This window comes from Phaethon aethereus, assembly GCF_964289735.1.
Source record: "Phaethon aethereus genome assembly, chromosome: 9".
Taxonomy (NCBI): Eukaryota; Metazoa; Chordata; class Aves; order Phaethontiformes; family Phaethontidae; genus Phaethon; species Phaethon aethereus.
In genome coordinates this window covers 23,244,523-23,272,324 of record NC_138585.1, presented here as the reverse complement: position 1 = coordinate 23,272,324, position 27,802 = coordinate 23,244,523, and the positions used below count along the sequence as shown (strand labels likewise).

General features: G+C 49.1%; 1 protein-coding gene across 8 annotated transcripts in view; it reads right to left on the bottom strand.

The window, feature by feature from the left end:
• TNIK (TRAF2 and NCK interacting kinase) overlaps positions 1-27,802 on the bottom strand; it is a gene marked incomplete at its 5' end in the record, with an annotated part of 164,796 nt that overhangs the window by 48,460 nt on the left and 88,534 nt on the right. For all 8 annotated transcript variants that reach the window (XM_082003813.1, XM_082003814.1, XM_082003817.1 and 5 more), the window contains 9 exons: positions 2,634-2,838; positions 3,787-3,853; positions 5,468-5,643; positions 9,829-9,907; positions 10,492-10,546; positions 15,026-15,156; positions 16,524-16,614; positions 18,989-19,099; positions 27,457-27,582. In XM_082003813.1, coding sequence (XP_081859939.1) covers positions 2,634-2,838; positions 3,787-3,853; positions 5,468-5,643; positions 9,829-9,907; positions 10,492-10,546; positions 15,026-15,156; positions 16,524-16,614; positions 18,989-19,099; positions 27,457-27,582 — 1,041 coding nt within the window. The remainder of the gene's footprint in view (positions 1-2,633; positions 2,839-3,786; positions 3,854-5,467; positions 5,644-9,828; positions 9,908-10,491; positions 10,547-15,025; positions 15,157-16,523; positions 16,615-18,988; positions 19,100-27,456; positions 27,583-27,802) is intronic.

Here is a 27,802-nt window from a genome sequence, read left to right as displayed (position 1 = left end):
CGATATCAAACGCGGCACAGCTGTGACGGCCGCCATTTGGTACCTCTGTCTGGCCATCGGATGCTTCCTGCCCCAAAACATCTGGGAGGAACAAAGACCAAGCTATATCCACCGCTGGCTGGCTGCGCTAGAAATAGTGGGACGGCCTGGGGGTAAAAGCCCCTTCCCGTTTCCCCTCCCCAGGGCGGGCGCTGGGACTCCTCCCGGAGCAGGGAGCTCAAGGGGAGGATGCTCCAAGCTGCCTGTGCAGCTCCTCTAGCTCACTCCCTGCTGCAGCGACGAAACTTTGGTTGCTAGTCTCTGCCTCTACTGTTTTTCTGGTTTTCCTACAGCACCCCATGGCAGATACACAACACCTTGCAGCCGGCAAAGCCACAGCCGGCCGCGCTGGGGAGCGTCCCTCCGCCACAACTCACCGCGTTTGCACCTCTTCAAGGACTCCTGATTTAATCCTCACCATAGGAACTCGGCTATGTTTCTTCCTCGCCACGCAAACGAACTCCGTGGCTGGAGATGCAGGTGAGGCTAAACCTGGCTAGAGAGACGCAAGAAGATGGGCACCCACAAGGATGCTGGGGCCATCGCAGCTGCCAGCAGGCAGCTGCCTGCTCTGCTCTCATCCTGGCTGAGCCCATGGGGCTCAGCACACTGGTGGCCCCACGCTGGGGCGGGCAGAGGATGCTTTTTAGTTACAGCCCCACTTGTTTTTCCCCACTTCTCCAACATGGCAGGAGCAGGGAAACGCCTCTTCGCTGGCTTTGCTCCAGCAGATTGCTCCCTTTCAATTTCGGACCAAAAACTGTAAAGCAGCTCAGAAGGCAACGGGTGAAGAGCCCGGGGGAGCTGTTAGAGCCACCAGAAAGACAGGCATCGATTTTAAATCCTGGCTGTGGTGGCATTAGCTTTTAATGACATGGGGGAAAGGACGGGGGAACCGGCGGAGCCCGGGGGGTGCGCGCAGCCCAGCCCCGCGAGGCAGCGCCTCCGCAGCTGAGGGCAGAGCTCGCCGGCTTAGTGAGGGGATTAGTCCTCCATTCAAAACCTGCCTGGGAAGTGGCAAAGAGAGAGAACAATTTTCTTCTACGTGAGGAGAACATATTAATACAGCAGCAAGCATTGTATTTATTACAGGATTGCGGCTAATCTGGTGTCTGCTTTTATTCTGCTGCTGTTCTGCTCCTGTACCGCTTGCAGCAAGCGGACTGGGACAAAGGCAGAGTCAGGCTTCCTTACGGCAGCCCTCAGATCCACTGGGGCCTGGAATTTCGGGCTCTGTCTCTGCGCAAAGCCTGTCCCCTCTCAAAGCAGCTCGCTGGCTTTGTGCGGGTGCGGGACACAAGCAAAGCCTGACCTACAATGTATTGAACGCGCGATGCTCTGCGCTCTGACAACACAACAGACCTACATATTTACCAGACTGAAAAAATGCTTTGCCTGGGACTTGCCCGCGTTGGTGTTTGCCCCGGAGGGGCTCAGAGGACCACCTCAAAGAGGGGCCCATACCATATACCATCACCATCAGCTGCCTGAAATTCCTTCCCGTCCGTGCCCCTGGCCTGGGGGCATTACCCAGCACAGTGGGTCGGGTTAAATGTAAGAGACACTCTGGCTCATGCAAATTAAGGGGGAGGCTGCTCTAATAACCCATTTACCACAAATACTTTTTTCGGACCTATCAGTGACCTCTTCGGAACGCTAACTTAATTACTGTTAACTTATGAACCCTTCAATGAGACACCTGGGACGCGTTCAGTGCGAGGCAATGGGTTTCTTTGTGCAAAACCACATCAAAACCCCCCAAAACAGGAGAACTCCCCCCTTATTCTTTGGTGGACTTCTGCAATCCAGGAACTGAGAGCTAAACCGAAAAGTGAGCGCTTCATACAGAGAATGCGGCCGGGCTGTGCAACTCTCGGACACCCAAAGTCACCCAGTCAAATCCTGCAGCTGGATTTTAAATGGGGTGGATAATTTCATGACCGATCGCATTTGTAGCTGGTATGTTAAGACAAGGGTAACAAAATCTTACGCTTCGGGGCACCTATGGATCATTGCACAAGTCAAGCAGGCATCTGCCCCTCCCCTGCAAGAGAAATTGTGATTGGCAGGGACTGGAAGGACTAAAATTGAAATTGGGTATTAAAGGGGACACAAGTGGCACACGGATCTGGGGAAAGGGCAAATGGAGCGATTCAGCTTCTTCTCAACTGTAACAGTCCACAGCAGCAGATAACGATAATGAACTCGACAGATGCCTGGACCAGTAAGAGTTTTGCCCACCAAGACTCAATACAGCTACCATCCCAACAAGGGGCTAACTCTGCTCAGTGGTTACAGCAATCCTTTTAAGTTTGGTATTTCAAGGGTTTATTTATAGCAAATCAGTTCTATTACCTTCACAAAAGCCGACAACCCTTACTATGGTCAGGAGAGTCCTGGAGGCTGGTATGCAAAAAGTATGAGTGGGGGGTTTGTCCAGCGTAACAGAACATGTGGGGTTACCGACTAGAGAGGTTAGGACGTGATCTTAAACCAGACTGAGAAAAGTCACTTGGGACCTGCTACCAGAATCCCGCTGTTCCACCCAAAACCAGCCTTTGCTGGGCCATTAATGCTTGGCAGTGGCCAGTTACCTCCTCCAGCCTTCGCCTCTGCTCCTTCTGCTCCTCGATCCGCTTCTGCCGCTCGGCCAGCAACTGCCGCTTGTGCTCCTCGTTCTCCCGCTGCTGCTGCTCCAGCTGCTGCCGGCGCAGCGCTTCCGACCGCTCCTTGTTTGCCAGCTGCAGCCTCAAGAAATCCCGTCTCAGTGTTGATTCCCCGGGCAGGTTCAGGATGGAGCTGCACGGGAGAGAAGCATCAGGGAAGATCCCTTCCCGCATCCTTAAACCTCTTGCCAGGGGAAGTTCTGCATGATTTGCTGCCATGGCCCCTCTCCCCATCTTTAACCTGCTCTAGCTGAAGATATCCCTGCTCACCGCAGGGGGGCTGGACTAGATGCCCTTTAAAGGTCCCTTCCAACCCAAACTACTCTATTCTTCTACGATTCATCCCGACAGCATCCTGATACCCGAGGGTGCTTGGGCAGGAGTGGATGGAGGGATGGGGGGACCACAAGTGTTGAGGCAGGGCAGCAGACACAGCGCTCTGTTCACAGCTCACCAGTAATTTATTTGCTAAAGGTTTCCTTTACATTAAGTTTCTGACCAAAGCCTCTTGTGCTCCAGTGGCACACACTATATTTAGCTGTGCACAAAGCACGTTTAGCATGAATCATTGCCAGTTGTTAAAGACTACATTATCTCAGTGAAATAATGGAATAACCTGATACTAATTACAACAGCTTGTGAAAAATGTCACCAAAGAAAGTTCCAGCCCTACCGTGCTTGCAGTAGCACCGGAGAGGTTTCACAGCAAAAAGTTACATGGAAATAGGGAGCTACGCTTGGATGTAAGGAACCACATTTTAAAGAGTCGTCTTTAATTTCACCTCACATTTTTTCCGCATCTAAATATCCCCATCCCCATGACAGCACCACACCACGCTCCAGATCCCACAGGCGATGGGGTACCTGGGCCTTCTTCCCCAGTTTTTCCCCAAGGTGACCTGTAGCATCTGTTTATACCCACACACCATCTACCAGAGGGAATATACTCTGTTCTGCCCGGGAACGGGACTCAGTGCTCAGTGTCTCCTTTTTCCATTTCTAGCTCACAGCAGCCTGTAATCCAAGCTGATTTTATACAGTTAGAGAGATGTAAATGCAGAAACGCAATGCTGATTCCTACCTGGGCTCTCCGGAGTCATTTTCCTCCTCCTCCTCCTCACTTCCACTGTACTCGTACTCTGTCTCATCTAGGAACAGAATTGCTCATCAGTGTCCTTTGCTGGACTCATTTGTTTTTCCAGAGGTTGAAAACCCCAGAGCTCTGAAGGCAGAACGAAAAACTCTCTTTCTTGCATGACAAAAGAATAACCAGCATTATTTCTCTGCATCTTCTGTTTTCACAGGGGGCCGTGAGGCCAGGGAAGCATGGGCGGCCTCCCAGGGTGCTGGCACCTCGCACGCCCGCGCTGGCCGGGAAGAGGGCTGCAGTCCCAGCCGGAGTGCCGCGGGCAGTGCCAGCGCAGCAGGCAACGGCCCCAACAGCCCCAGCCACTCGATGCAAAGATGGGGGTTCTCCGTAAAATAAGAATTTATCCCCATACAGCAAAGACAGCACGTGACCCCCTTCTTCAGGAGGGGTGCCACAAACTACGGAAGCCACAGGCACTGGCAGGTGGGATTTAACTATTGCTCTGAAGGCACCAGCTCCTCTCTCCCCAAACATATGCTCTTCCTATGCAAATCCAGGTATTTTCCAGGCAATGAAGACATCTACATAAAAGTCCAAATGCAATGTTGTGCTACATACTGTGATTTCTACAGGGATATCATCTTTATCGGATGATAGTAAAAGAAAGGCTTGCATTTATCCAATTACTCTTCACCTCGAGGGTCCAACCTTCATTTGCCAGACTACGCACATTTAATACTTCACTGGGATCCCATTTTATTGTTTTGATTGTAGTGAAATTTATTACAAGAGGCTGGAAGGTATGCATGAAAAATTAATACTGCTACCAATAAGAAGAGAAATAGCAACATATTAATTTGCTGGATACTACAAATGAGCTCTCAAATTAAAATTTGATTCACAAACAGCTGAATACTTTAACAAGTTTCTTCGACTACCTGATCTTCCTTTCAGAGGACTTTGATAGGGCCTGGAGAGTTCACTGAAAATATTCAGTTTAATAGATTATTCCTAGTCAACGGAATTGCTTTGGGGCAAGGGTCTTATCTAGACATTCATTTGCAGAATTCTCCTCATCGCTGGTTCAGCATGAATGTCACGTAACTCAACAGATTTGGCATGAAATACGTGAGCTGGGGAAAATTCAGCTTAGCAGCTTCTCCTTCCCACACGCCAGAATGTATGTATGCAGACACAAATTTTATACACACATTTTAATGAATCAAGGCTTAAATGTTCCATTTGGAAATTACTACCTGGACAAAAAAATGCATCTTTTTTCATCAGGGAAAAAAAGATTTTAAAATGCTGATTAGCTCTAATGAGAGTCACCTGTCGGTTTTCTATGAACACCGATTACTTTGTTATGGATATTTATTTTCATTTCAGTGACTGAGAGGAATCAAATCAAACAAAATAATCTGACCTCAAAACCATAAGAAGTGTGGTCACACAGAAGGACCGTACCTATTTAACTCAACCAGTTTGCAAAACAAACTTAGCCATCTGAATAAGGAAAACGGATACCAAGACGATGAGCAACCCAGTCCTCTTTGCTTTCCTTCTTCTACCCATTTGTTTCGCCCACACGGATGCGCCTTGGTCTACCCTCGGGACCTCCAAGCACATGGCAGAGGTCAAGGATTGCCCAGAGCACGGCTTCTCCACTAACCTTTCTCGCCTCGCTTCTTTTTAGTCCTGTCGATGTGGTCCTTGAGCTGGATGCGGACCTGCCTTTCGTTGGGCTGGTCTCGGATGAAAGGATGCTTCATCAGCTGCTCCGTGGTCGGTCTCTGGCTGTGGTTCTTCACTAGGCAGCTCTCAATGAAGGACTGAAACTTTTTAGACCTGGCCCAGGACACAAAATAAGGTATTGAAACAACAGGTAACTGAATCAACTCTCGTATTAGAAAGTGAGAAGGCTGTGGGTATTTGAGATCACTTGGCTGCTACACAGGTCTTGCTCAGATGCAGCCTTCCAAGCAGGTTCATGTGACTTCTCTGCTGATGCTTAGCACGGTCTCAAAGCAGCACTACCACATATGCCCTCTCTCACTTTATCCTCTCCTACTCTTCCCATGCACGCTCCTATCTATGCCTTCCTGGTGCAATGAGGAGAAACCACCATTCTGCTGAGTCTGGAGAAAGCTGGGAACCAGCAGTATGACCGGGGAATCACCAAAGCCCGATGTCATCCATGGCAACCAAGAAAAATGCAAGGAAGTGTTCCTCCTCCCTTCCCTTTGCCCTGTGAAAGTGCAGGTAGAAACGACAGACAACACATACAGGTACAAATGCAATTCCTTAATGGATTCTTTCCATGTTTTCTGGCCCTGGGCAGTGTTTAAAGAGAAGCACCTTTCTGAAGATGAGTGGGACAAGCTAGGTTGATGGCTTTTTTAGATATAACCACCCAACATTACATGGCTTATTAAAGATCAGACAACCTGTGGGTGATGCTCGCTGCCTGCAGCCCTTCCCTGCTCTCCCAGGGTGAGCCCCAGCAACACTGCTGACCCACCAGGTCCTGGGGGCCACCATGTCCCAGTCCCCCCGATCATGGACCCAGGCAAATGGGATGTGCTCTTTGGCCAGCACAGCTTGGGCAGAGGTGGGAATGCGGCTCACAGCCTGCCTTCCTGCAAACAGTTAAATTCAATCTCAGCTAAAACAATTTCAGCCACATCTTTAAGAAACACATTTCTCTTAGTCTCAAGTGTTGCATATCAAAAGTTTTCCTGGAACTAATTTCACCACATTATAAACCCACGAGAACAGAGATTTACAAGAAAGAAAGATGTTGACAGGCCACTATACTGTATTTTGCTTTAGCAAATAGGAAAATGAGTGTAAATTAATGTCAGAAGCCAACAGATACTACAGAATTGCATTGAGAAGTAAAACAATAAGCTTTCAGGGATTTTACTTTTAAGCTGTCAAACTAAAAGTGATTTATCTTTTAAGTCTAATCCATACAAATTGAGATGCAAAAATAAAATACGCTGTTGGATCAAATTAAATCCTCCCTTCAGCTTTATTAACGAGCAAATCTTCCTTTCCCACCTTGCCTCAAGAAACCCCATGTCTCACTGTATTCCAGAAGGGACAATCCATGTGATTCTACAAAAAAATCTGCTTCTAAAATATGATTATCCCCTGTTGGTGTGAAGGTGGAGAGACTCCAGTCCTGGATGAGCGGTCCAGAGCATCCACAAATACGGTCAAAGTGAAGGGGCTCCTGAAGTTATCCTCCAGTAAGCGACGAGTTTGGGGATGGGGGTCCCGGTGCCCTGCGATGCCCTAAGACACCTTTGCATCCTCGGGCTGACTAAGCAGCTATGGAATGGGACTGGCTCAGGTTTCTGGTTTTCCCCGAGATCTTTCTCTCCAAAAAAGCAAGCCTGTTCAGGGGAACAGTTTGGCCCTCACCGGGGCTGGAGCAGAAGACAAGGGCTTTCTCCTTGGCTCTGATGCAGGGCGACACCGTCACGCTTCTCATCCCTCCCTGGGAGCAGGTCAGCCCATCTTCATGAACCACACACTCCCCCAGCTCCTGGGGTTTGTAAAGCTTAAATCAATGTTTGCAAAGTCTTTGCAGCTGCTTGGATGAAAAGTGGTATCACAGTGCAAATACCACCTCATTGACAAAGAGGTTTTGTCATCTCTTACAAGGCTAGGGAGTGTTTATGGGGACGACATCACTAAAATTCAAGTTCATTTTACATGTGAAATGCAGGAAGAATAAAATAAAGCTTCGTTGCTGCCTGGTTTTAATTGGGAAAGAAAATGATACCAAAGACTCTTTGATTTCATAGGAACACAGCACTATTTTAAAAGCGAGTTCAAGGATGTAGTAAGCAACAAAAGTATTCTCCTCTCTGGGATTTTTGATTTGGGGCAGCTCCCGTGCCTGCTTTCCCTCTTGGCCTTCCCCGACTCACCTTCAAAGGTGCTGGAGTCACTTTGCTATTTCTTTCACGTAAGGAAAGAGATGATCTGCCCACGTTGTGTACTTTCACGTCTTGCTGCACACAGAAGCAGGGGTGAACTCAAGGTTCAAGCTGAACCTTTCTTCATTTTGATTTTCTCTTGTGATCTGTGCTTGTGAAAACCAGCCCACTGGCTGCCAGACAGCGACTGTGAACTCCTGGTCAAACATCTCCAGTCTTCTTGGGTCGGGCTTACAGAGCTCCAGGACCCATCCTGGCCAGGCCCAAAACCTCCAGCTGAGAAATGAGCCAAGGATAGTTTGCGCAGTAACCCACTGAAAATGCTGAAAAAAATTGCTCTTAAGGAATTGGGAGAGTTGTCCTGGCTTGGAGCTTTGCGTGGATCCTTTGGAGTTTCCCATTGCAATGAAAGCTTGGAAGATGGATATAGGTTTGAGCTGCTTGGGGTACACGTGTCCTAGCTCTGCAGGAGACCAGGGATCCCTGCTTGCTCATGGAGGGGTAGCAGAGGCCAGGTGAGCATCACACTCCCCTGGAGGGGTTCGAAGCTGGAGTTTCATTAAGCTCAGACTTCCAAAGCGAGCCCTCTCTCAAAGCACCTGGGAACCCATCCCCTGGACAGACCAGCTGACCCCAGGCAGGTAACACTACAGTCCACCACCACGAGATGTGCAAGCCTGAGACAGCCACCAGCCATGCGAGGGGAAGGTGGTGCCAAGCAACACGCCGGCTTGCACAAAGCACATCCCAGTGTCTCAGAGCAGGGGAGTAAATAGAACTTCCACCCCAGCTCCATTTTTACCTTGAGGAGATGGGGAAATGTTCTGCTCAAAACCTGCTTTTGTCAGCTCATCTCTGCCTGGAAGCTGAGGAAGCCTTTGCTGAGTAAACAGCACTTTTGTATGAAAAATAAACTCTGAAGTCTTACAATCCATTTTGTGCTGTAGCAGTGAGGATAATGAAGCAGGAGACTGGTGATCTGGCAGAAAACAAGCATATAAACTACTTTCTCAGCTGACTAATGGTATGCTCAGAGGGCTGTGCAAGGAGAGGGAGCATCTTTGACATCTGCTGCGGAGCCAGCTGGGTTTGGTACTGGAGCAGCTGATGATAGGCTTGACAAAATTAAGATGCCTCCTGCCAAAGCCTGGGTTAATCTTTAGGGACTGGTCGTAAAACCCCAACACCATGCATCTGATGCAGGGGACTCCAAGGCCCTCACTCCTCTCCCACCAACAAAATACCTGCTGCTGTGGCACCAAGTGTTTTCAATACCTACCAATTGCTCTGCTTTTTTTTGTGTGTGTCTTCAACAAGATAATAAGCACAATTTCAAGGAATAAGGCAAAATGTCCCCCTGTGAGCTCAGCCTATCTGGGAGCAAGGGGCAGTGCTGTCTCTCTAACATCTGGCAGATCTTTTCTGACCAAACCACTGCTGAACCTGGGGCAGGCAAACAGCATGAACCGGAGATGAGTGTTTTTAAGGACTCCAGCTCCATCAGTACAGAACATACAGTAACAAAACAACATCTGCTGGGCTTCGGGAATATTTTTCCTACGGGTTTTTATTGGCACACCCTCCTTTTTTTTTTTTTCAAAACACTGATGTATTTTTTCCTGCAAAATTTTAAAATAAAGCCCAAACTAAGTATAAATCTCCGCATTCCTGGGCCTTCAAGATAAACTGTCCTTTATTTGGCCTGGATACATGTTTCCACTTGAAAACGGAACCTGACTGGAAAGAAACAGGAGCCAAGCAAAGTGTCATCTGGCTTCAGGCTACATGAACTGCCTTGGAAAAGCTGACTCCAGGCAGTAAAATTACAGTATTACAGAGAGTTCCCCTCTCTACCTACCTAGGAAGGCCTCCATCCCACTGTGAGCTACTCTTTCAGACCAAACTGCATCTCCACAGGAGATCAAGACCCCAGCCTGCGCTCACCAGAGTGATGCTGGAGACCGTCACCGACCCCTGAAGCTATAGAAATATGAACACCCAAGTCCCCAGAGTGCCTGGGCTGCAGGAACAAGTTGCTCCAGAAATGTTTTTACAGTCGTTGAAGATCGAGAAAGAGACTCACCACTTCTTTGATTTCAGCCTCGGGGCTGGGTTGCGGGGGATGAGGAAGAGGGCTCTCATGGGATGCATATCACAGAGAGCTGCAATTTGCAAGAAGAGGCGTTAAACATGGCACGGCGTCTCGTCTCGCAGACCCCCCAGGTTTCCTAAGGAGAGGCTACACCCAACCGGGGGGACCCAAGTTTCCTCTGAAGCTACGAGACCCGCACAGCAGGAGGATTTGCAGCAACAACCCCCTACAGCCCGCCCCGGCCCGGCAGCAGCCTGGGGCTCAGGCGAGAGCTGACGTCCCCAGCCAAGCAGCACGCGTGTCCCCAGCGCCGCCGGGCTCAGCACCCAGCCAGCACCCAGGCCCAGAGCACGGTACAGCTGCACCACGTGCCACAACGCTCGGTTTTATCTACTTGCATTTACCAGCGTGCACGGAGGGTCCCAGGGTAACGCCGAAAACCCACGGCAGTATGACCCCTGCAGATGCACCAGCTGAAGCCAGCGTGCTGCTACCTGTGTCACCACGGAGGTCGGTGAAACACCAGTGCTGAGGATCAGTGTCTCACCTGCTTCCAGTCCTCCACCCCTTCTTCATCTGGAGGAAACTGAGTCCCAAAGTGCCCAGCGTGTTACAACCCAGAGTTCATTAAAGCAGAGCAATGCATCTACTTACGGGGAGCGCCTTCTGCCATCTCGATGGCTGTTATCCCCAAAGACCACAAGTCACTCTGTAAAAGAAAGCAGAGGGACATATGTGACGCAGGGAAGCGTCATCACAGCAGCGTGCACCAGGCAAGGGGGAAGCGTGGTTCTCCCCAGCCCAGGGGCCTCAACCCCGTCAGCCAGGTCTCCGTGTCCTCTGCAAGCCCCTGGATGCACACTTTAGGAGCTTGTCTCATCCTCCTGCCTTGTGTTGGGGCTTTAGAAGAGGCTCCTAAGTCCACTGTTTATCCCAAGATTTATTTCAAAACCTTCAAGGCGTTTTTGGTGTGGGACATGGCCACCTCGCTGGGGCTCTGCTCCCAGAAGCCGTGGTGAGGACGCTGCCTTGGGGAGATGCTGATGACCTGAAGGTCCCCTGGTGGGGGAATCTTAACGAGCCCTGTGCACTAATGAACAAACTTCCAGCCCCCAGACGAGCTGGTGACCAACTAGTCCCCGGCTTCACGGCTGGGGTAAGCGCAAACATGGCTGCGGGCCCCCTGCGTAAAGCTGGGTGATGCATCCATGGACCTGGTAACAGCTCCACAGAAAACAGGCTGCCTGGAACAGATTAAAAACATGAAGTGAGATACCTCTTGAGATAACTCCGGAGGCTCTTGTATCATGGACTGCTCATTAAATGGAAGCCTGAAAAGTGGCATTTCACCAGCGGAAGAAGAAATGGGCACTTTTATTTACGTTGCTTCCAAGCCCTGCTCAGCCCACATGGTTGGCTGAGTCTCCTGAATGATCAGAGCACAGAGAATGCACCTACTTGGAAAACCCTTTGATTTCATACCTGTGTCACTCTTCCTTCCATTCTCTCCTTTGCAAACAGGGACACTTACAAGCTCAGCTCCCTGCCAGAGAGCAGTGGTGAGCTCCCCTCCAGTGCCTCCTCCTCACCCCACCGTCACTAGATGCACCTCTAGACCTGGTAACGAGCCCCAGAGGACGGCTCGGCTCTCCCGGACAGCAGCGGGGGCAGAGACTACTGCCCGGTGATGGAAAACGAGCACCCTTCCCTAAGGGCACTGCCGCATCTCTGTTTTTCGGCAGAAGGCAGCTAGTTCGTTATTCTGGATGCCATGTAAAGGGCTGCTAATGATCCACAACCCAGCACCTGATGCAGCGGCAACAGGACCCAGACTAATTTTGGTGCCTTCATCTCAAGCACAGCCTCCGACACATCTCCAGAGGGTGGAGAGACCTGCCTGAGATGGGAGGGCGGCAACGGCAAGGGCAGAAGCTGCAGGTGTGCAGGGGACCAGAACAAGCCTGATGCTATGCAGTTGCAGCTGATGTTTGCTGGAAACCAGCTGAACTCTGGTTAGCACGTCAAAACCAGTGAATGGGGTAAATAGCTGCATCTCAGGGTGGAAGGGATGGACTCTGCCTCCCACCCTTCCTCCTGCACCTCCAGCTCTCACGTCTTGCTTTCCCTTCGCCCTGCTCTCTGACATGTTCTTGCAGTCCCACTGCAGTTTTCTCCTCTCCGTTTCACGAGCTGCCCTTTCCAAACTGCCTCAAGCCTCTAAACCTGCGATTTAGTGAGTAAACCCCAGAAAGGTGTTTTTTCCCGGCACAGAGCCTCAAAAGCTCAGTCAGAGCTAGAGGGAGCCTCTAGGGACCACAAGCATCTTCTCACATACTCCATCCAGGAAAGACAACTGGGATTTTAAATTTCAAGGCCCTTTTCCTCATTTTTAACTCACGTTCTCCCCTAACAAATGCCATCCTTGCTACACATCTCTGTACCTGCTTTAAAATTCTCTCTCAAATCTTATTTCCAGCCATTTTGCAGGACAGTCTGATCCATTCTTTGTTTCTGATCAGCTGGGGTTTCTGATGCATACTTAATTATTGCAGTCTTTCCACATGATTCAGCACACGACCCCTTCCCTTTGGGTTGTCGCTGATCTCTTTCCAAATTCCTAGTGTGTCTTTCCATATCAAGGTGCCCGCTATTATATGCAAGATGCCAAGTGATCTTAAAGCTGGAGTAATACAGAAAGGGATTATCACCTCTCTAAGTCTCCCAGAGAAAGCAGAAAACTCAGCAGGAAGCACACATTTTATAATGACCTGGAATTCAGGGGAGGGGTTGTGGTTGATTTGGTTTTGGGTTTTTTTTTTCATTTTTGAGTCTGAAAAGCTTTTCAGTCCACCCAGCAAAAAGATGCCGTGCTCATCTATTTGCCTTGTCTTGACTTGGGAAGGGAAGCAAGCTTCCTTCCCCCTCCCCGCCTTTGATTCTAAGCTTGTTGACAAGTTATCTCGAAAGAAAAAAGGAAGAGCAGCTAGGGGAAAAATCAACAAATAACCTCAACAATGTGGGGTTACTATTTGTTCTTTTTAAAAGTGTTTTATTTTTGTGAGGAGGTATTCACTGCCTCCTTCCATAGATTACAGAGGCATCTCTTTCTGGCTAAGAAAACAGAGATCAGAGGCTTTTTGTCTAACAGATTAAGCCTGTGAGGATTCCTTTTTTCACCCTATAAATCTCATCTTTTGTATTCACCATTTTAAGCCAGTCAGCCAAACCTGAGAGCATCTGATTTCCATGCCTTTAAAAAAAAAAAAAAAGTCATTTACATTTCCCCCTCCACACACTTCAAAGCAAAAGCATCAGGTGCAGGGATGCGATCCAGGGTGCGGACTAATGTCCGGTGGCTCCCACATCACCAGGAGCTCCGAAAACACCCCACAGTGAGCGTGTCGGCAGCGATCAGCCTTCTGTTTCACACGCCCAGCCAAGGGAGAACGGTCAATGCCAACTTCAGAGACACAAGCGCCCGGCTCGTAACGAGCGTTTGATCCTCGGGGACAATAGAGGGATTCTGGTCCCGGCGCTTGTGCATCAGTCAATGGCATATTAAGCGCCCTAGTTATTCTGGAAAGAGAAAAAACCTCAGGGATTTGTGAGGGTAGGAAGTAGCCTATGAAGATATCAGTCCTTTTTTTAAAAAAGAATTCAAAATAATAAAAAGCTGTGATTAATTAGAGCGTTGCACCGCCAGAGCCAGGCGGCTGTCAGCAGCGAAGCAGCGAGGGCAGCTAGCGCGGCCGCAGCCCTGCTACGGAGCGCAGCCATCAGCAGGGTTGAGGAAATGCCTGTTGTAATTGGTTAACCAAGGAGAATTAAGCAATTGCAGATTAAACTATTTCTACACGTCCTTATCGTTAACAGTTGATGTAACCCAGCGTCTGAACTCGCACTGGAGAGCTGCCCTCTGGAAAACCATCAGTTCAAAAGTTGACTGATGTGCTTAAATAGCTGCAATACCAGCGCATCGCTTGGTTACTTTAAAATCCTTCATCTCTCAAAAATTTCCCTGAGTGACAGGTGAGTGCACCCCACATGGTACCACGATGGTGGGCTGTTACGCTATCATATTGTAGCGTCCTACCGTTAGAAAGCAGCTACCTAGCTCCACACCAGAGGGTATCAAAGCCCTTTTTAAACATGACCTTGCAAAGCAATCTCTCAGCGCGCACATGAACAGGGCTACAGCAAGCTTTATCTCTGCCTCAGCTTCTCCCCCAAAAGCCCATGTGTCAGTGTCTTGCTCTGCTCTCTGGACATGCCCAGCGGACCTGGAGAGGGTTTGGAGCTAGAAATTCAAGTTCTGGGCGCTTCAAAAAATTGAGGGACAAAAACCAAGGGTCATTTCTTCAGATGCGTGTCCAGAAACTTGCAGTAAGGCAGAAACAGGGTAAAATATATTAAGCACTCCTTGCTTTAAACATTGGACCGTGCTGTAGTTCGAATGGGCAGGTGGGACTCAGAACCCTCCTGCAGACCGGTTGCATGGCACAGGGCGTTGTGCCACATTATAACTCAGCAGCAATGTTGTGCTGCCACTGGTCCAAAAATAAACTGCAAATTGGCAACAGAGACATGTGCAAAGTAGGTCAGCCCCCCAAACGTTCGATTGTGGGGCAACTTTCAGATTTCCCTGCGAATACGAGCCTGTGGGCTGGAAGATGTGATCTTGCCCTTTCTAAACCTGACCTGATTTCTCTCCCGAGTAAACAGAGCAAATACAGCACATTTGACTGTAGTATTTAAACATGCAGCACTGAAAAGCAGACTAGCAGGTAGGAAGCCTCAGTCTGACACCTTTCTCAGCATGGGGAAATACTTCTTCACAGTAAATTTGGATACGCAAACAGCACAGCGCAGCAAAGCTTCACGTTGGACCTGAACTGGCATCGCACAATCCAACAGCCAGAAAGCAGGAGACTACACTGCCTGTCAACGTATGTTGCAAAGCTGCAAGGATAAACTAAATTCCTGAGCCCTCAAGTTCACGGTAATGGGGCATAAAATCTGAGACCTTACCAAGCACCTTCTTCGGACGTTTATGAACACAAGTCTCCTTGCAAGCACCAGTAAGTGCCGCTCTAATTCCTTGCCTGCCTTATCCATGAACGTGCTAGACTTCGCAACGATCACATCTGTAACGACGTATAGAAGAGTAGGAAGATGCTCGTTTAGGTACCTTGAAGTCGTATGTGGCATCGGGATTTTCATCGCAGGCAATGACCTCGGGGGCCATCCAGTAAGGCGTTCCAATGAAGGTGTTTCTCCTGCCCACCGTTCTGTCCAGCTGAGCACTGACACCAAAATCCACTGTGGATCAGAGAGACAACAGGGCATCGTAAGGCTGGAGAAAACCTGAGCAACTCTTCTGTTTACTGCAAAACATCAAATTCATTCAGACCAACTTCTCTGCACAGTCAGGAGAGAAGGATGGGGCCAGAGACATTCCTGTTTGATCTCTGCTGGGATCAACAGAGGTCAATCAAGGACAAACCTGATCATCTGATGTCCAGGTTTTGTAAGAAACCCTGTGCCTTTTCCTCTTTGCCAGGAGGCAATGAAAAGAAATCACAGCTCCTCATACTAATGAGAAACAGGGTTAGCAACATGAATAAGCAGCAGTCTTTGTTCTATGCTTTCTCATTTGAATTAAAGCCTGCCAAATATTAGTAGAAGCCTTATTTTTCTACCCAAATTCTTGCTGGAAATGGCAGAAATGCAAAAGACTTAAGGAACTAAGGGCCAAGGATAAAGGCCCACAGGGAAATGTCAAGCAGAGAGCTGCAAAATGAAGCAAAAACTGATGAAATCAAATCAACGAGAGAATATTCTGTGGTCCACTAAGTTCACTTTGCGCAACACAATGGCTGGAGATTTGCCCTGGAGAACTTCCCCTTGGAGGGGAATCTTCACCAGCGTAAAGCCAAACGAGCTGGTGGTGCCATCTGTTAAGCTGGAGTTTTATTCTGCTGTAGAGAGATTGGGGAGACACGGGAAAACAAGGCTTCCACCTCACTTTACTAGTATAAGGGATCTTTCTTCACTAGCATAAATTAAAACACACAAAGACAGCCTTAATAACATTGCTGCTGGACAGCTGAGGATATCAGCATATCATCTGTGCTGATCTGCTGCCTTCCAGATGATCTTCACGTGAATGCCTGGCCTTCTCCAGGGTGTCTAACACCACATAGGAAATTCAGAGCAGTTCTTGCAAATTAAGCTCTCTCCAACAGGTTGGCTTGGAAAACAAATCTGAATTATGTGACACTAAACTGACTGGACTATGATACTGTAGGACACTATACAGAGGTGTGAAGGAACAGCCTTCTATAGTGGCTGATGATGCACACAGGCCAATTTTCAACCTGGGGCGTGAAAAAATGGTCTTGATTGCTTAACCTGCATCTGATAGCAGGGCTGCCCAAACTACCCGTTGGAGCAGAAACACCACTGCAAGTACACCTTTGCACGCAGAACTTGGCCATCAACCACCAGCAGTTTATTGCACAGCACTTGGTCAACACCCAAGGTCATGTTATTGAGGCTGGCACGAGAGAAAACACAGGGTAGGTCTTAGCATCCATCCCCTTTCTCCAAGACATGTACAAATCAGTTTTGCTGCTTCTCTCCAGCCAGCCCACTTGCAGTTTCCAAGAGCTCTAACCCACTCTTACCTAGTTTAACTTCTGCATTTTCTGTCAGCAATACATTCTGTCCCTTGATGTCTCGATGAATTACTTTGTGCTGGTGTAGATGACTCAAGCCCTAGAGAATTCAGAGAAAGGTTAGAGGAATCCAGGTTCAAAGCATGCTATTTTCAGACATTCCTCCTCAACCAATTATGCTCCAGAAATGAAAGATTCACAGTTGGAATTAAGCATTTGAGAACGCTTTTGTTTATCATGTGTTCAAAACAGTGTCCTATGTCACACGCTGGGAGGACATGCCCGGCAAGCGAGACGCCCACCGATGGGCTGTATGTGCCACAGCGGGTGCTCTCCACAGCAAGGGAGGGGAACCACCAATTCTATAGGGATTAAAACCAACCTCTCAGTTTCTGCAGGAATCCGTATTAACCCAAATTCCTCCGCAGCTCTAGACATATTTTCCCCCATGTGCTCCCTTGTCTTAGGGAGCCATTTCTGTGGCAGAAATAATAGAATGGTTTTGTCTCCTTTCTGTATTTCCATCATCCAGAAACCGAAGAAAACAATTCTCTTGCTATACTGGTCCAGTAAACGGGACTTCAATACACTGATAAGCTTGTATTAAAAAAGCTACCATGCAAATACAAATACTGTAACTTGTACGTATCCCTAATGGAGATATAGCTCAAACTAAAAGCCTGTCTCAAAGGCTAAAGGTAAACTAGCTTTTCTGTTGTGCTTTTTTATTAGCTCATGAATTTCTTTTTGCAACCTACGTTTTTATTTCGTTCACTTATTATTTCAGTTTCGAAGTAACATCCACCTATATTGCCAGCTTAGTAAACATATGGATTACTTCAAAAATGAATTTTGCATTAGGTTTACATTACACATTAAACATTCATATTTGAGGAAGAAAATAATTTCTGCTATCACTACTGGTAGTTATTAGTCATCTTACGCTCGTTACCTTGGGACAACACTGTGGAACAGATTATATCTGTGCGGGAGCCCTTTTTTAGCCACATTATACCTTCTTAGAGGTACCTTGTGCACTGGAGGCAAAGCAAAAACTTCACTGAATTTCAAAAACTCCTTTAACAGCATGGGATTAAGCCCTGTGTTAGAATTACAACTGGTCCTCAACATCTGAACCACCTTCTGCAGCACAAAAGGTGGAAGCCTTTCATCACCCAAAACCCTACGGAGGTCACCAACCACCAACCAACCACCCCAACGCGCAGCCAAAACGCAAGCGATGACACGTGATGGTGGCCCTGGGACATGAGTCAGTGGCTGGATTCTGACTCACTGCCAGGGACTATTTTAAGAAGTAGGCTCACAGAGCTCATACATTTAAAATAAGCCCATGTAACTGTGGTTTCCTGGCGCTGAAAGCAGTGTCCGTACAACAACTCATTAGCTACAGTGCCTGTGTCTTCTGCATATCATGTTGGTGCCATTCAGGGTCAACAGAGAAGTGCTGTGTCACCTCTGGATGCCAGTGGCAGCCTCAGCAGCAGTGTCAGACACTTCCTTTCAGAGCAGTCATTTTGCCTCATTTTCTTTCATAGAATCATTTAGGTTGGAAAAGACCTTTAAGATCATCAAGTCCAACCGTTAAGCTAACACTGCCAAGGCCACCACTAAACCATGTCCCTAAGCACCACATCTACACGTCTTTTAAATCCCTCCAGGGATGGTGACTCCACCACTTCCCTGGGCAGCCTGCTCCAATGCTTGGCAACCCTTACGGTGAAGAAATTTTTCCTAATATCCAATCTAAGCCTCCCCCGGTGCAACTTGAGGCCATTTCCTCTCATCCTATCACTTGAACAGCTCTTCCACAGGTTTCCTTCACATGCCCAATATTTCTGTTTTCTCCTGAACAAAGCCTCGTTTCACAGAGCGATAGATTTTAATGTCGGGCAATCATTACGATCACATCCTCTGACCTGAGTTGTGCAAAACGCAAGCAAGCATTTGCTGAAGCGGCCATCTTCCAGTACCGGAAACTCTGGCACGGCCCATTTTAGCTCATTTCAGTCAAACATTTATCTTGTGGGTATAAAAGCTGCAGCATCCTCATTAAAACCAGAGACATGTGGATTTAATAAAACATGGGGTGCTTTTTAATCATAAAGATTCTTTCCACCGACTTTATTAGTCCTCACCTTTCTGTTAATTGAAAATGTAAGTCTAATGTAAATAAATCTCTGCCCTATTAATACGAAAGGAAATTATATTTTTGTTGAAGGAAAAAGAGGGTTAAAAGTCAGGGAACTAACAGAGCTAAAGGGCATTAAGTAGGGCTTATTTATTATGCATCATACAAGCACATGAATCATTCATGCCTACCGCACTGAAGAGGCTCCAGCCCATGGCAGCGCCGTAGCCATGAAGCCTGCAGAGCCAAAAGCTTTCTGTGTCCCCCGAGCACCGACTGCGATACTCCAACAGCTCCTGACGTTTAGCTCCCTTTGGACACGTACCCGTAAAATCTCTCTGCAGATGTAGGCGATCCACTCCTCCTTCAAGGTGTTCCCCTTTGTGTTCTTGATGAGGTCGGTGACGGAGCCCGCACCGCAGAACTCCATCACCAGCTGCCAAATGGAACAAAAATGCAATTATGGCAATGACACCGACAGCATTCCCCAGGCTGCCCAACCCCAGGGGAGGACCCCAATGCTGGCAACGTGGCTGTGAGGCCACTGCAGCGCTACGCAGAGCCACCGGGACATAATCTTGAACCTATCAGCTTTTAATCCATCTGGGTTTTGTTATAAAAATGAAACAACAAAAGGCTGGAGGGCTTGAAAGGTTTGTTGCTCTCCAGAACATGGGAACAAGGCTGGACACATCAGTCCGGTGCTGAAAATCAGCAGAGGAAATTGGAAACCTTGAAATCTCAGACCTCACCACTACTACCGTACCTCGTGCATATGATCAACCTTCAGCATCAAGAGCAACCCAAGCAAAACTCTACCTCTTGCATATAAGTTTTTCAACTCCGAAAACGTGAAGGCAACAAGAGATGTTTGAAAGCTTCCTACAACATTAAAAACCAGGTATACTTTTCAATTTTTTTTTTTTTTTTTTTACCAGGAGGTCTTTGCTTTTGACCACTTTTTTGAGCAGGAAACCTTTCTCAAGGGCAAGCTTGCCCTGCAGCTGCAGGCTCTCCGGGAGAGAGCTGGTGTCCTGCTGCTCAGGCTGTCTCAGATGAGACTGGGCACCACCGCTTGTACCACTTCCAAAGTTTCACAATATCAAAGTACAAGGATCTAACCTGGGCCTGAACTTAATCTTGTCATTGAGCAACTGTGAAATAAACCTTATAAAAATAGCACGGGACGCGAGTCTGCCTCCCAGGGACATCACGGATCCGCAGGGCCATGGAGGAGCCGTCAGCGTGCTCCAGAAAGCGAGCACAGCCCGTGTATGCAACAAGCCTCCTCCAAGACCTGCAGAAGTGTTTCTCTCAGATGTGAAACCATGTTTTCCAATTAGATCAGCTTGCTGCTAAAAGATACTCCTTTACAGGCTGTGCCTTGCCAGATTCTTCAACGTGCTTGTTTAAAGTTTCTTATCACATGAAGCTTACACGGCACTTAATGTTCTCCGAGCAAGTGGCATCACTTTATTAATGGGCCAAGAGGAGACGAGAAAGAAACAGCGGAAGGGTTACTTCTAACCAAATTGCTCAAACACAGCGATTTAAAAGACCATCATAAATAAACGATTGTAAAATCCAGACAGAGTACTGCTATAAAACATCAGGTTAAATAAAATACCTGAGCAGACTGTACCTTAGTTGGCTTTGCCCAGGCTCCTATCTTTAGGTTTGATATTAAGTTTCTCTTCTCTTCCTAAACTGACAGCTGAAAAATTCTTTGTATATCCCTGTTGCACCACGAAAACGGCTTCAAGGAAGAGATGCGCGACTGGCCCGAGGCCGTCCTGCGCAACGGCGAGGAACGCTGCTGCGGCGCTTGCGGCTCCTCCGCCCCAGCAGCAGACCAGCGATCCAGCTGGGCCACTGGGACACGGCCTAAGTCCTGGGCTACTTGTTGCTCACCGAACGGGGCGTAACGGAACAACCGGTTTCGAAGTCATGTTTCTCGTCCCTTTGGACGATTGACACGTGGAAGTGTCTGCACGTGTTTCTGATTAAAAGAACGTTTGGGATGCCATGGCAGCAAGCGTGGAAAGGAAAACCCTGGATAGCTGAGCCAGCCACAAACCCTTTCCAGCCCAAAAGGCTGACCCTTTCCAGTCCCCTTCCATGGAAATTCACCCACAGGCTCTCACTGGGGTTTGGTGCAGAAGGAAGAGGAAGGGCATGCTACGCCATGTACGGCAATCACAACGCTTAAAAGAAGATGGAAGAAATCTCCTTAAAAGTACACAAGTGCATCTCTTAATTTGCCAGATTATTTTTATGGAGCTGGCAGTTCACTCGGTCCTCCACCTTGTCCTTGAATTCCCACAGAGCAAGACTAATTTTGCACCAGGAGGTGAATAATACGGCCACCTGCTGATGTATCCCCAATCTGTAATTGTGAAATCTCCTAGAGATTAAAAAACAAACAAACAAACAAACAAAACAACCAGAGAGAGGGAAAGAAAAACTCCCACTGGGAGTGTTGCCAGCCCGGCTTTTTAAGAGCTGCACAGTCCCGTAACATCCATAGGGAAACACCCAGCACCGGCAGATCTCGGGCAGCACCAGCAGGCTCTGGGTCCAGTTGGGCAGGGGCCAAGGGGGCTCAGCCGTGCGCACGTACGTCCTGCTAACACTAAGGCGCTTCCCGAAAGCTCTGCCATGAGTCGTCCAAGAAAGCAAGCAGCAGAAAGATGACGAGGCCACCCGAGTACCGCTGCCTGCAATGGAGAGCTGATGGACTCCCAGCGTGAGAAAGCACTGTTTCCAGCAGGTTTGGATGGGAGGGGAGGAAAGCTGGCAGCACGCTGCTGCGGGGCTTAGCGGCACCGCGATCCCCTTTGATCCTCAGATGGAAGGGTGCTACAGAAGTCCCAACCACAGCTCACACAAAGCAGCCTCCAAAGAGAGGAGAACCAGATGATGGCTAAGGAGTCACACCAACGGGCCAGGAGAGACCTCACCCACAGCACTGCACTGCGAATCCTGCCGGGCGACAGAGCCCGAGAATGAGAAATGCACGCTGGAGCAGGTACAGGAGAGATGGTGAGGTTTTCTCAGAGGACCTGAGGACTTGTTCAGCCATCCAGGGGATGGACGGCTGTGGGATATGAGTGTATACTGTCAACAGTACGGACAGGTAAGCACCGGAGAGGGAGAAGAACAAGGTAGATACTGGCATAATATCAAGGTATCAACACGCAATGGATGTATTTAGGTTGGAAACCAACAAACATCCTTCCAGGAGAAAAGGGAACAGAAGTTCCAGCTGATTTTAGGACACCGCTTAGGAAAGGCTTTAAATGATGCTCTTAGATACTTTCTTACCAGTCCTACGTCTCTAGGTGAGTGTGTTGCCCTGCACACACTTGCATCATTACCAATCTTCTTAAAGGATGAAGTCATGATGAGGTAAGATAATAAACTTGAAATGCACATTGAATTTTTATTAACCATAATTAGAATTATCATCAAGATGGGCTAAAGGTAAGATCATCTTCTGAAATTTAATTTGCAAGGCCATTTATTGAGGAAGTATTTTTAAATACAGTTCATTTAGCATTTGCTTAGCTCTTCATATCAGAGTGACACCAAACTTCGTAAGCAAGGCAAATTCAGAAGCAGCAGCTGTAAATCTCCGTGTCCTGCTGCCTCAAAATTTTTTTATTTAAAGAGCCTTCACAACTTTAAAATCAACCGCCGCCTTCCCCAGTTTGGGAATGGCCAGTAAGACCTCTGTTCCCATTGCTGCTGTGCATTACCTGGAAGGACTCAAACCTGAGCATTCCCAGTACAGAAACCCCAACCCAGCTGATAGTGAACCTCTCCAGCATGTCCAGAGAAACCTCCCAAAATCATCCAACTCCTTTATTCTCGCAAGCCAAATCCTTCTGCGTTCCTATTCCTCACCCCGTGAAGAATGTGACTTCCCTTTTTTACGTTACAGAAAACAAGCACACGACACCCCCAGGCTAAGTTCTGCTGGAAATCCTTCTTCTTCCTCCGCGTGAGAACAGAACCCAGGTGCAAGGCAGTCCTGTACGCCCAGGCCCCCCAGGCCTGCCAGCCCACCCCACAGCCTGGCTCCTTGCAAAAGGGTCCCTCATCACCCATGTCGTGGCACCTGCGGCCAGCAATGGAGCATTAAAGAACACAGAGACCTTCACTTGGTGGGTCAGCAGAAAAGCTGATGCCCATTTCACAAACAGAAATATTGATGGGGAACTACGATATTCCGTAGCAAGGCAAGCACAGGTTTTAATTGCCCGCGGCGGCGGGAGCAGGCTGCGATGCTGCAGCAGCACAGCCGGGTGGGAGCAGCGGGGCCAGTGCTGCTCCGCTCTCCCCGCTCCGACGGCGGCGGCAAGCTGCTCTCGCACACCTTCATGAATGACTCGCCTGCCTGCACCTGCCTGCACCTCAAGGCCAGGCAAGCGATTCGTGCCCCTTAGGGAGCCGGCGGGCAGCTGCGGGCACGGGTCCCCAGCAGGGCGCAGGCTTTGGGCTTAGGGACGGCAGTGAAAGGCGCTGGGCTCGCAGCCTTGCAGCGTTCAGAGCACCGACATTGCTTTGAAGTGGAGCGAGAATGAAACAGCGTTGGCTGACGCAGCCAGAAAGCAGCAGAAAGCCTCCCTGCTAACCCTGGGCTCTCGGTCGGGGGCCGGAGACGCGGCCCCGCTCGCCGCACATTGCCCTGGGGATGCAGGGCTTGGAGGGACTGGAGAGAATTACAGCTCAACCGAAAACCGTCCCCTCTCATATGTTTCATCATTTAATTTCTGTGATGCAAGGTATTAGCTACTGCCCAAAAATATTATTCAGTGCCTATAAGCAGATTAAAAGCAATCCTGCTCCGAGCTGCACGGGTGCGACCCAGTGCTTCCATGCCTTGTGCCATTTCAGCAGCCACCTCCGGAGCCTCGCTGCCCCCGTTTTTGCTCTCCAGATCCCCGGTGTCACTGCGTTCGCACCACCCCGCGGTGACTCAACGGGCCCCTACGGCTCGACACGGTGAAAAAGCGCATTGCAACTACGCAGCGACAGCCCCGAGCGTTGCACGGCTGCAGCGGTGCCAGCCCGAGACAGCCTCTGCTCCTGCACCGCCCTAATGCCTCCTTCCCCAAAACTGCCCCAGATTACCCGCTGCAGAGGACGCCCCGGAGGCCGTCGCACCGGGGGTCCCTGTCCGTGCTCACCACCAGCAAGCCGCCTGTTTAGCAATTTTTCCCCCCTTCACGACAGACAGCTCCAGCTCCGGGCGCAGGCAGGGTTGCCATGGCAGCCATCCATCTGCAGCCAGCACCGCTGGGACCACGCACCGGGTGGGCTCTGCCCTGGGTGGGCTCTCTGCCCTGGGCTACCGCCAGCCGCCGCTCAGCCCCTGCGACCAGCAAACCCCCCTCCACCCCAAAACCCGCTGCCTCCGCGCGGCCGGGCTTCTCCATTCGTGGCTTTGGTGCATCATGGACGGCAAGGGCAGATGAGAAACATGCAGCCGAGCGGCATCCCTACCGCCTCATGGGCGTATACGGTGTGTTAACATATGGGAACGAAGCAGAGAGCCTGCAGCTTCCGGCAGCCATTCAGGCTAGGCAGAGGGTCCGCTGGGATCGGGCCACCTCCCCCATCAAGTTCACGCTTCCCAATGAAAGCCCCATCTCCCACCGCTAAAAAACCAACCCCCATCAAAACACCTCAAAACAAGCCCCGCAGGTTACGTGCTGCCTGGTAACCCATACCTTAGTTCTGAGATGTGCAAGGGAATTTAATGAGTTTAACTCCAAGAAGCTGCAGCTAAGAGATAAACTGGGTCCTCACCATCCCCTGGGTCATCTCCCCAGTTTCTGAGCCCATCTCCCCAGTTTCTGAGCCCATCTCCCTCTTTGCCCCCTTGCACCACAGGCTTCCCCGGCCAGGACTCCTGTGTCTTGGTCAGAGATGGGCACAATCCCTCCTGAAGGTCCACAGCACCTCCAGAATGCAATACTTCATTCAACATAGGAAAAAGCCTACCTCCTATTTTTTAGGGGTTTTTTTGTTTTGTTTTTTTAAATGTTCCATAAAGGTTGTCCTTGTGACTTTTACCTCCTTTGTTTTACTAATGCATCAGATTTGTAATGCACATCTCCACTGTCGTCTGCAAAAACATGCTCCGTGCATCCCTCTAACCTCAGGACACCAGCTCGTCTGCCAGGGCGAGTGGCTGCTATCAAATGGAGCAGCAGCACCGAAAGACTGCTCATCACCGCAGCAGAGGCGATGACAATACTTCATGTCAGAAGCCTGCCGCGTTTCCGAGAGATCTTAATCTCCACTGAAAGAGCTCCCTGTTTTTTATTTCCGTATCAGCCTCCTGAATGCCGATAAAAAGAATTACTTGGGCATTATCAGAAGCAGTTTTATTTCAACAAAGGGCCAATGAAAAATAAACAAGCCTTTATCTGTGCGGCAAGACTGATAGAGTTCACGCAAGTCCTAATTCAATCAGATCCTGAAACAACAGCCATTTAACACAGCGATGCCAGCACACCTCTCCCCCACAGCTGGGAAGCTTTCCCGTGAATACCTTCACCAGTCCCAGCACTGGGCATAGATTTAAAAAACCCCTCACACCTCAGTACTCTTCAATGCAAGGAAAGCAGCTGTTGCAACATTTTTTTTTTTCCACCAGCCCAGGAGAAAGGCCCCAAAATTGAGAGGAGAGGTTGCTCTGGAAGGAAATTCAGATTATCTACTCTGCCTTTCCCAGGGCCTGAGACAAGCAGCACAGCTGGGTGATGAACACCACTCCTCCTTGCACGGCTGGGTGACCTGCCGGGGGACAGCCCAGGTTCTCCTCCTGACTTTGGCCATCTGAAGGTGGTACAGCACGTACAGCATCCTCTGCTGCTTCATGATGAGGATTTGATGAAAGATCCTCTCTCTTAATCCAAGGAGTTTTCTACTGAGCTTCTCTTTTTGGACGTTTGGGCTGCTCTGGATAGGAAAATCATTTAAAAACCATTATTTTATTAACGCTTGTATATGCCAAAATCTCCTTTGCACTGGAGCTGGAGGAAAGAAAAAAACACAAACCCTCCTCCCTGCTCAGACTGTGCTAACCCCAGACCCAAGCAGCGTAAGGGCAGAGCCCAGCGCTGCGGAGGACTTCTCTCACTACTCAGGGCTTTGGCACACAGTTGGTGGGGCTTTTTTCCCCGCCATGCACTCCAGCAGCACAAGGGGAAATGCTATGGATTGTTTTTTCTATTTTACTTCTTTTTCTTTTTTTAAACAGATTATAAACCAGCTAAAGCCAAATGGAATTTCACGGGATGAAAAGGCATTTCTCAGTTTCACAGTTTTCTCCTCACCAAATCCCAGGCCAGCTGCAACAAACATGTTTTTTAAGAGTTCCCACCAAAAATAACCCCATCACCCAAGTAAGAAAAGCCCCTGCAGTCCAAGCCCCCAAGTCTTCCCAATAATTCAGGGTACCACAAAGTCCTGGGTAAGAAAGCAGTGCAGAAGCCCGTCAGCTCCATTTTCGTCCCAGGAGGAACATCTTCCGACACTCCCTGCTTCCCACAGCCCCCCGATGCTCTGGCATGCAGACACAGGGGCAAACAGCTGAAGCCAGCGAACCTTTTGCTAAAATAAAGCCTGGATTACACAGAAAGTGAAGGAAAGGACGTTCTGCTTCCTTCCAGCATCTCCACGGCCTCCCGGCTGAACCACGGGTATTTGTTACCCCTGCAAAATTAGGCTCTAGCCATTTTTTTCAGGCACAGAAAAACTTTGGAAACCACCCATGGATAGCCCAGAACTGACTGGATTTACAAGACTGTGAGGAAATAAATGCTATTTAGGCCACAGGACAACTTCCAGGTCGCTACATTCCCGACCACTCCAATGCAGCCTGCCCTTCAATGCCGCCCTAACGAAAGCGGGCTCTCAGGCTGCTGGCCAGATGCCCACGGGCACTGCAGGCTGCTGCTCCGCAGGCTCAGCTCAGCACGGCCGAGCTCAGAATACAGCACAGTAATTTTAATTAATTTTTCATCCCCCTTATGGCAGCGCCCAGAGCCCCGATCCATGGTGCCTGCTGCCCTGCCCGGCCCCCGGGAGCACCGGCTGCCACGAGGAGGTGGGCTCCGACATTCCGGCTGTCTCCGGAGATAGACGGCGGATTTAAACTCTATCCTCTGCGGTCTGGGAATGCCGAATGAACAACCGAGAAGCCACTGACAAGGGAAGCAGCGGGAGGAGGCAGGCAAGGATTTATGGAAAGGCAAAGCAGCTTGCAGCCCTTCAGCAACATGAGCCATCTTCCCCGAAATGGCTGAACAGCCACAGACCTTCCTGCCCTCTCTTCACCGTCCCCCTCCTCTCTATCCGCCTGCACTGGCTCCGTGAAACGTTAAGCACGAGAAGCAGCACCGAGAGACGGCAGGAATCATGCGCACCCAGCATCCCCCATCCAGCCTCCACCCTCCCAGCAACGCTTCTGGCTCCCTCCAACTGTTTTTTTGATGCATTTATTTTCATAGGATGGAATAATTTGCAAATGAATATTCTAACGAGTTTGTTGTTAATAACAATCCAGAATAAAAATGTTTTTATCATCAGTCTGCAAAGATTTAATGGCAAAATGGAGAAGCATTCTGCAGTGCAGGAAGAGCCTCTTAAAGCCATGACTTTGAAAAAGATGGATGCAAAAGAAGGCTTTTTGTGCAATACAGGTGGTGGTAAGAGGACAACACAAAATAAGTAATTTGTGCCAAACCCCAGTTATTTAAAGAAAAGAAAGCGACTTACCCAGAGCTGATCATCCATTCCTGGTGGGTTCTTTTTGATAAAAGCACCATAATATGTAGCGATGTTTCGGTGGTGAGAATACTTCTTCAGCATGTTTATCTCTTGTTTGATCTCTTCCTCTTCATCCTGGGATGAGGCGAGAAGAAAAGAAAAACAAAACCGGAGGCCCTAAGAGAGTGCAACTTCACAGGCTCCCATTTCTCTTCGTACACGGGTGAACTTCCACGCACCCCATTTCTGACCGACCTTGCCTAAGTTTCCTCACACCATTTTTTATAGCCACTTTTTGCAGCGGAGCCCTAGGCGCCTGAGGTCTGGACTGGAGACTAACGGGTTAAACGTGGCC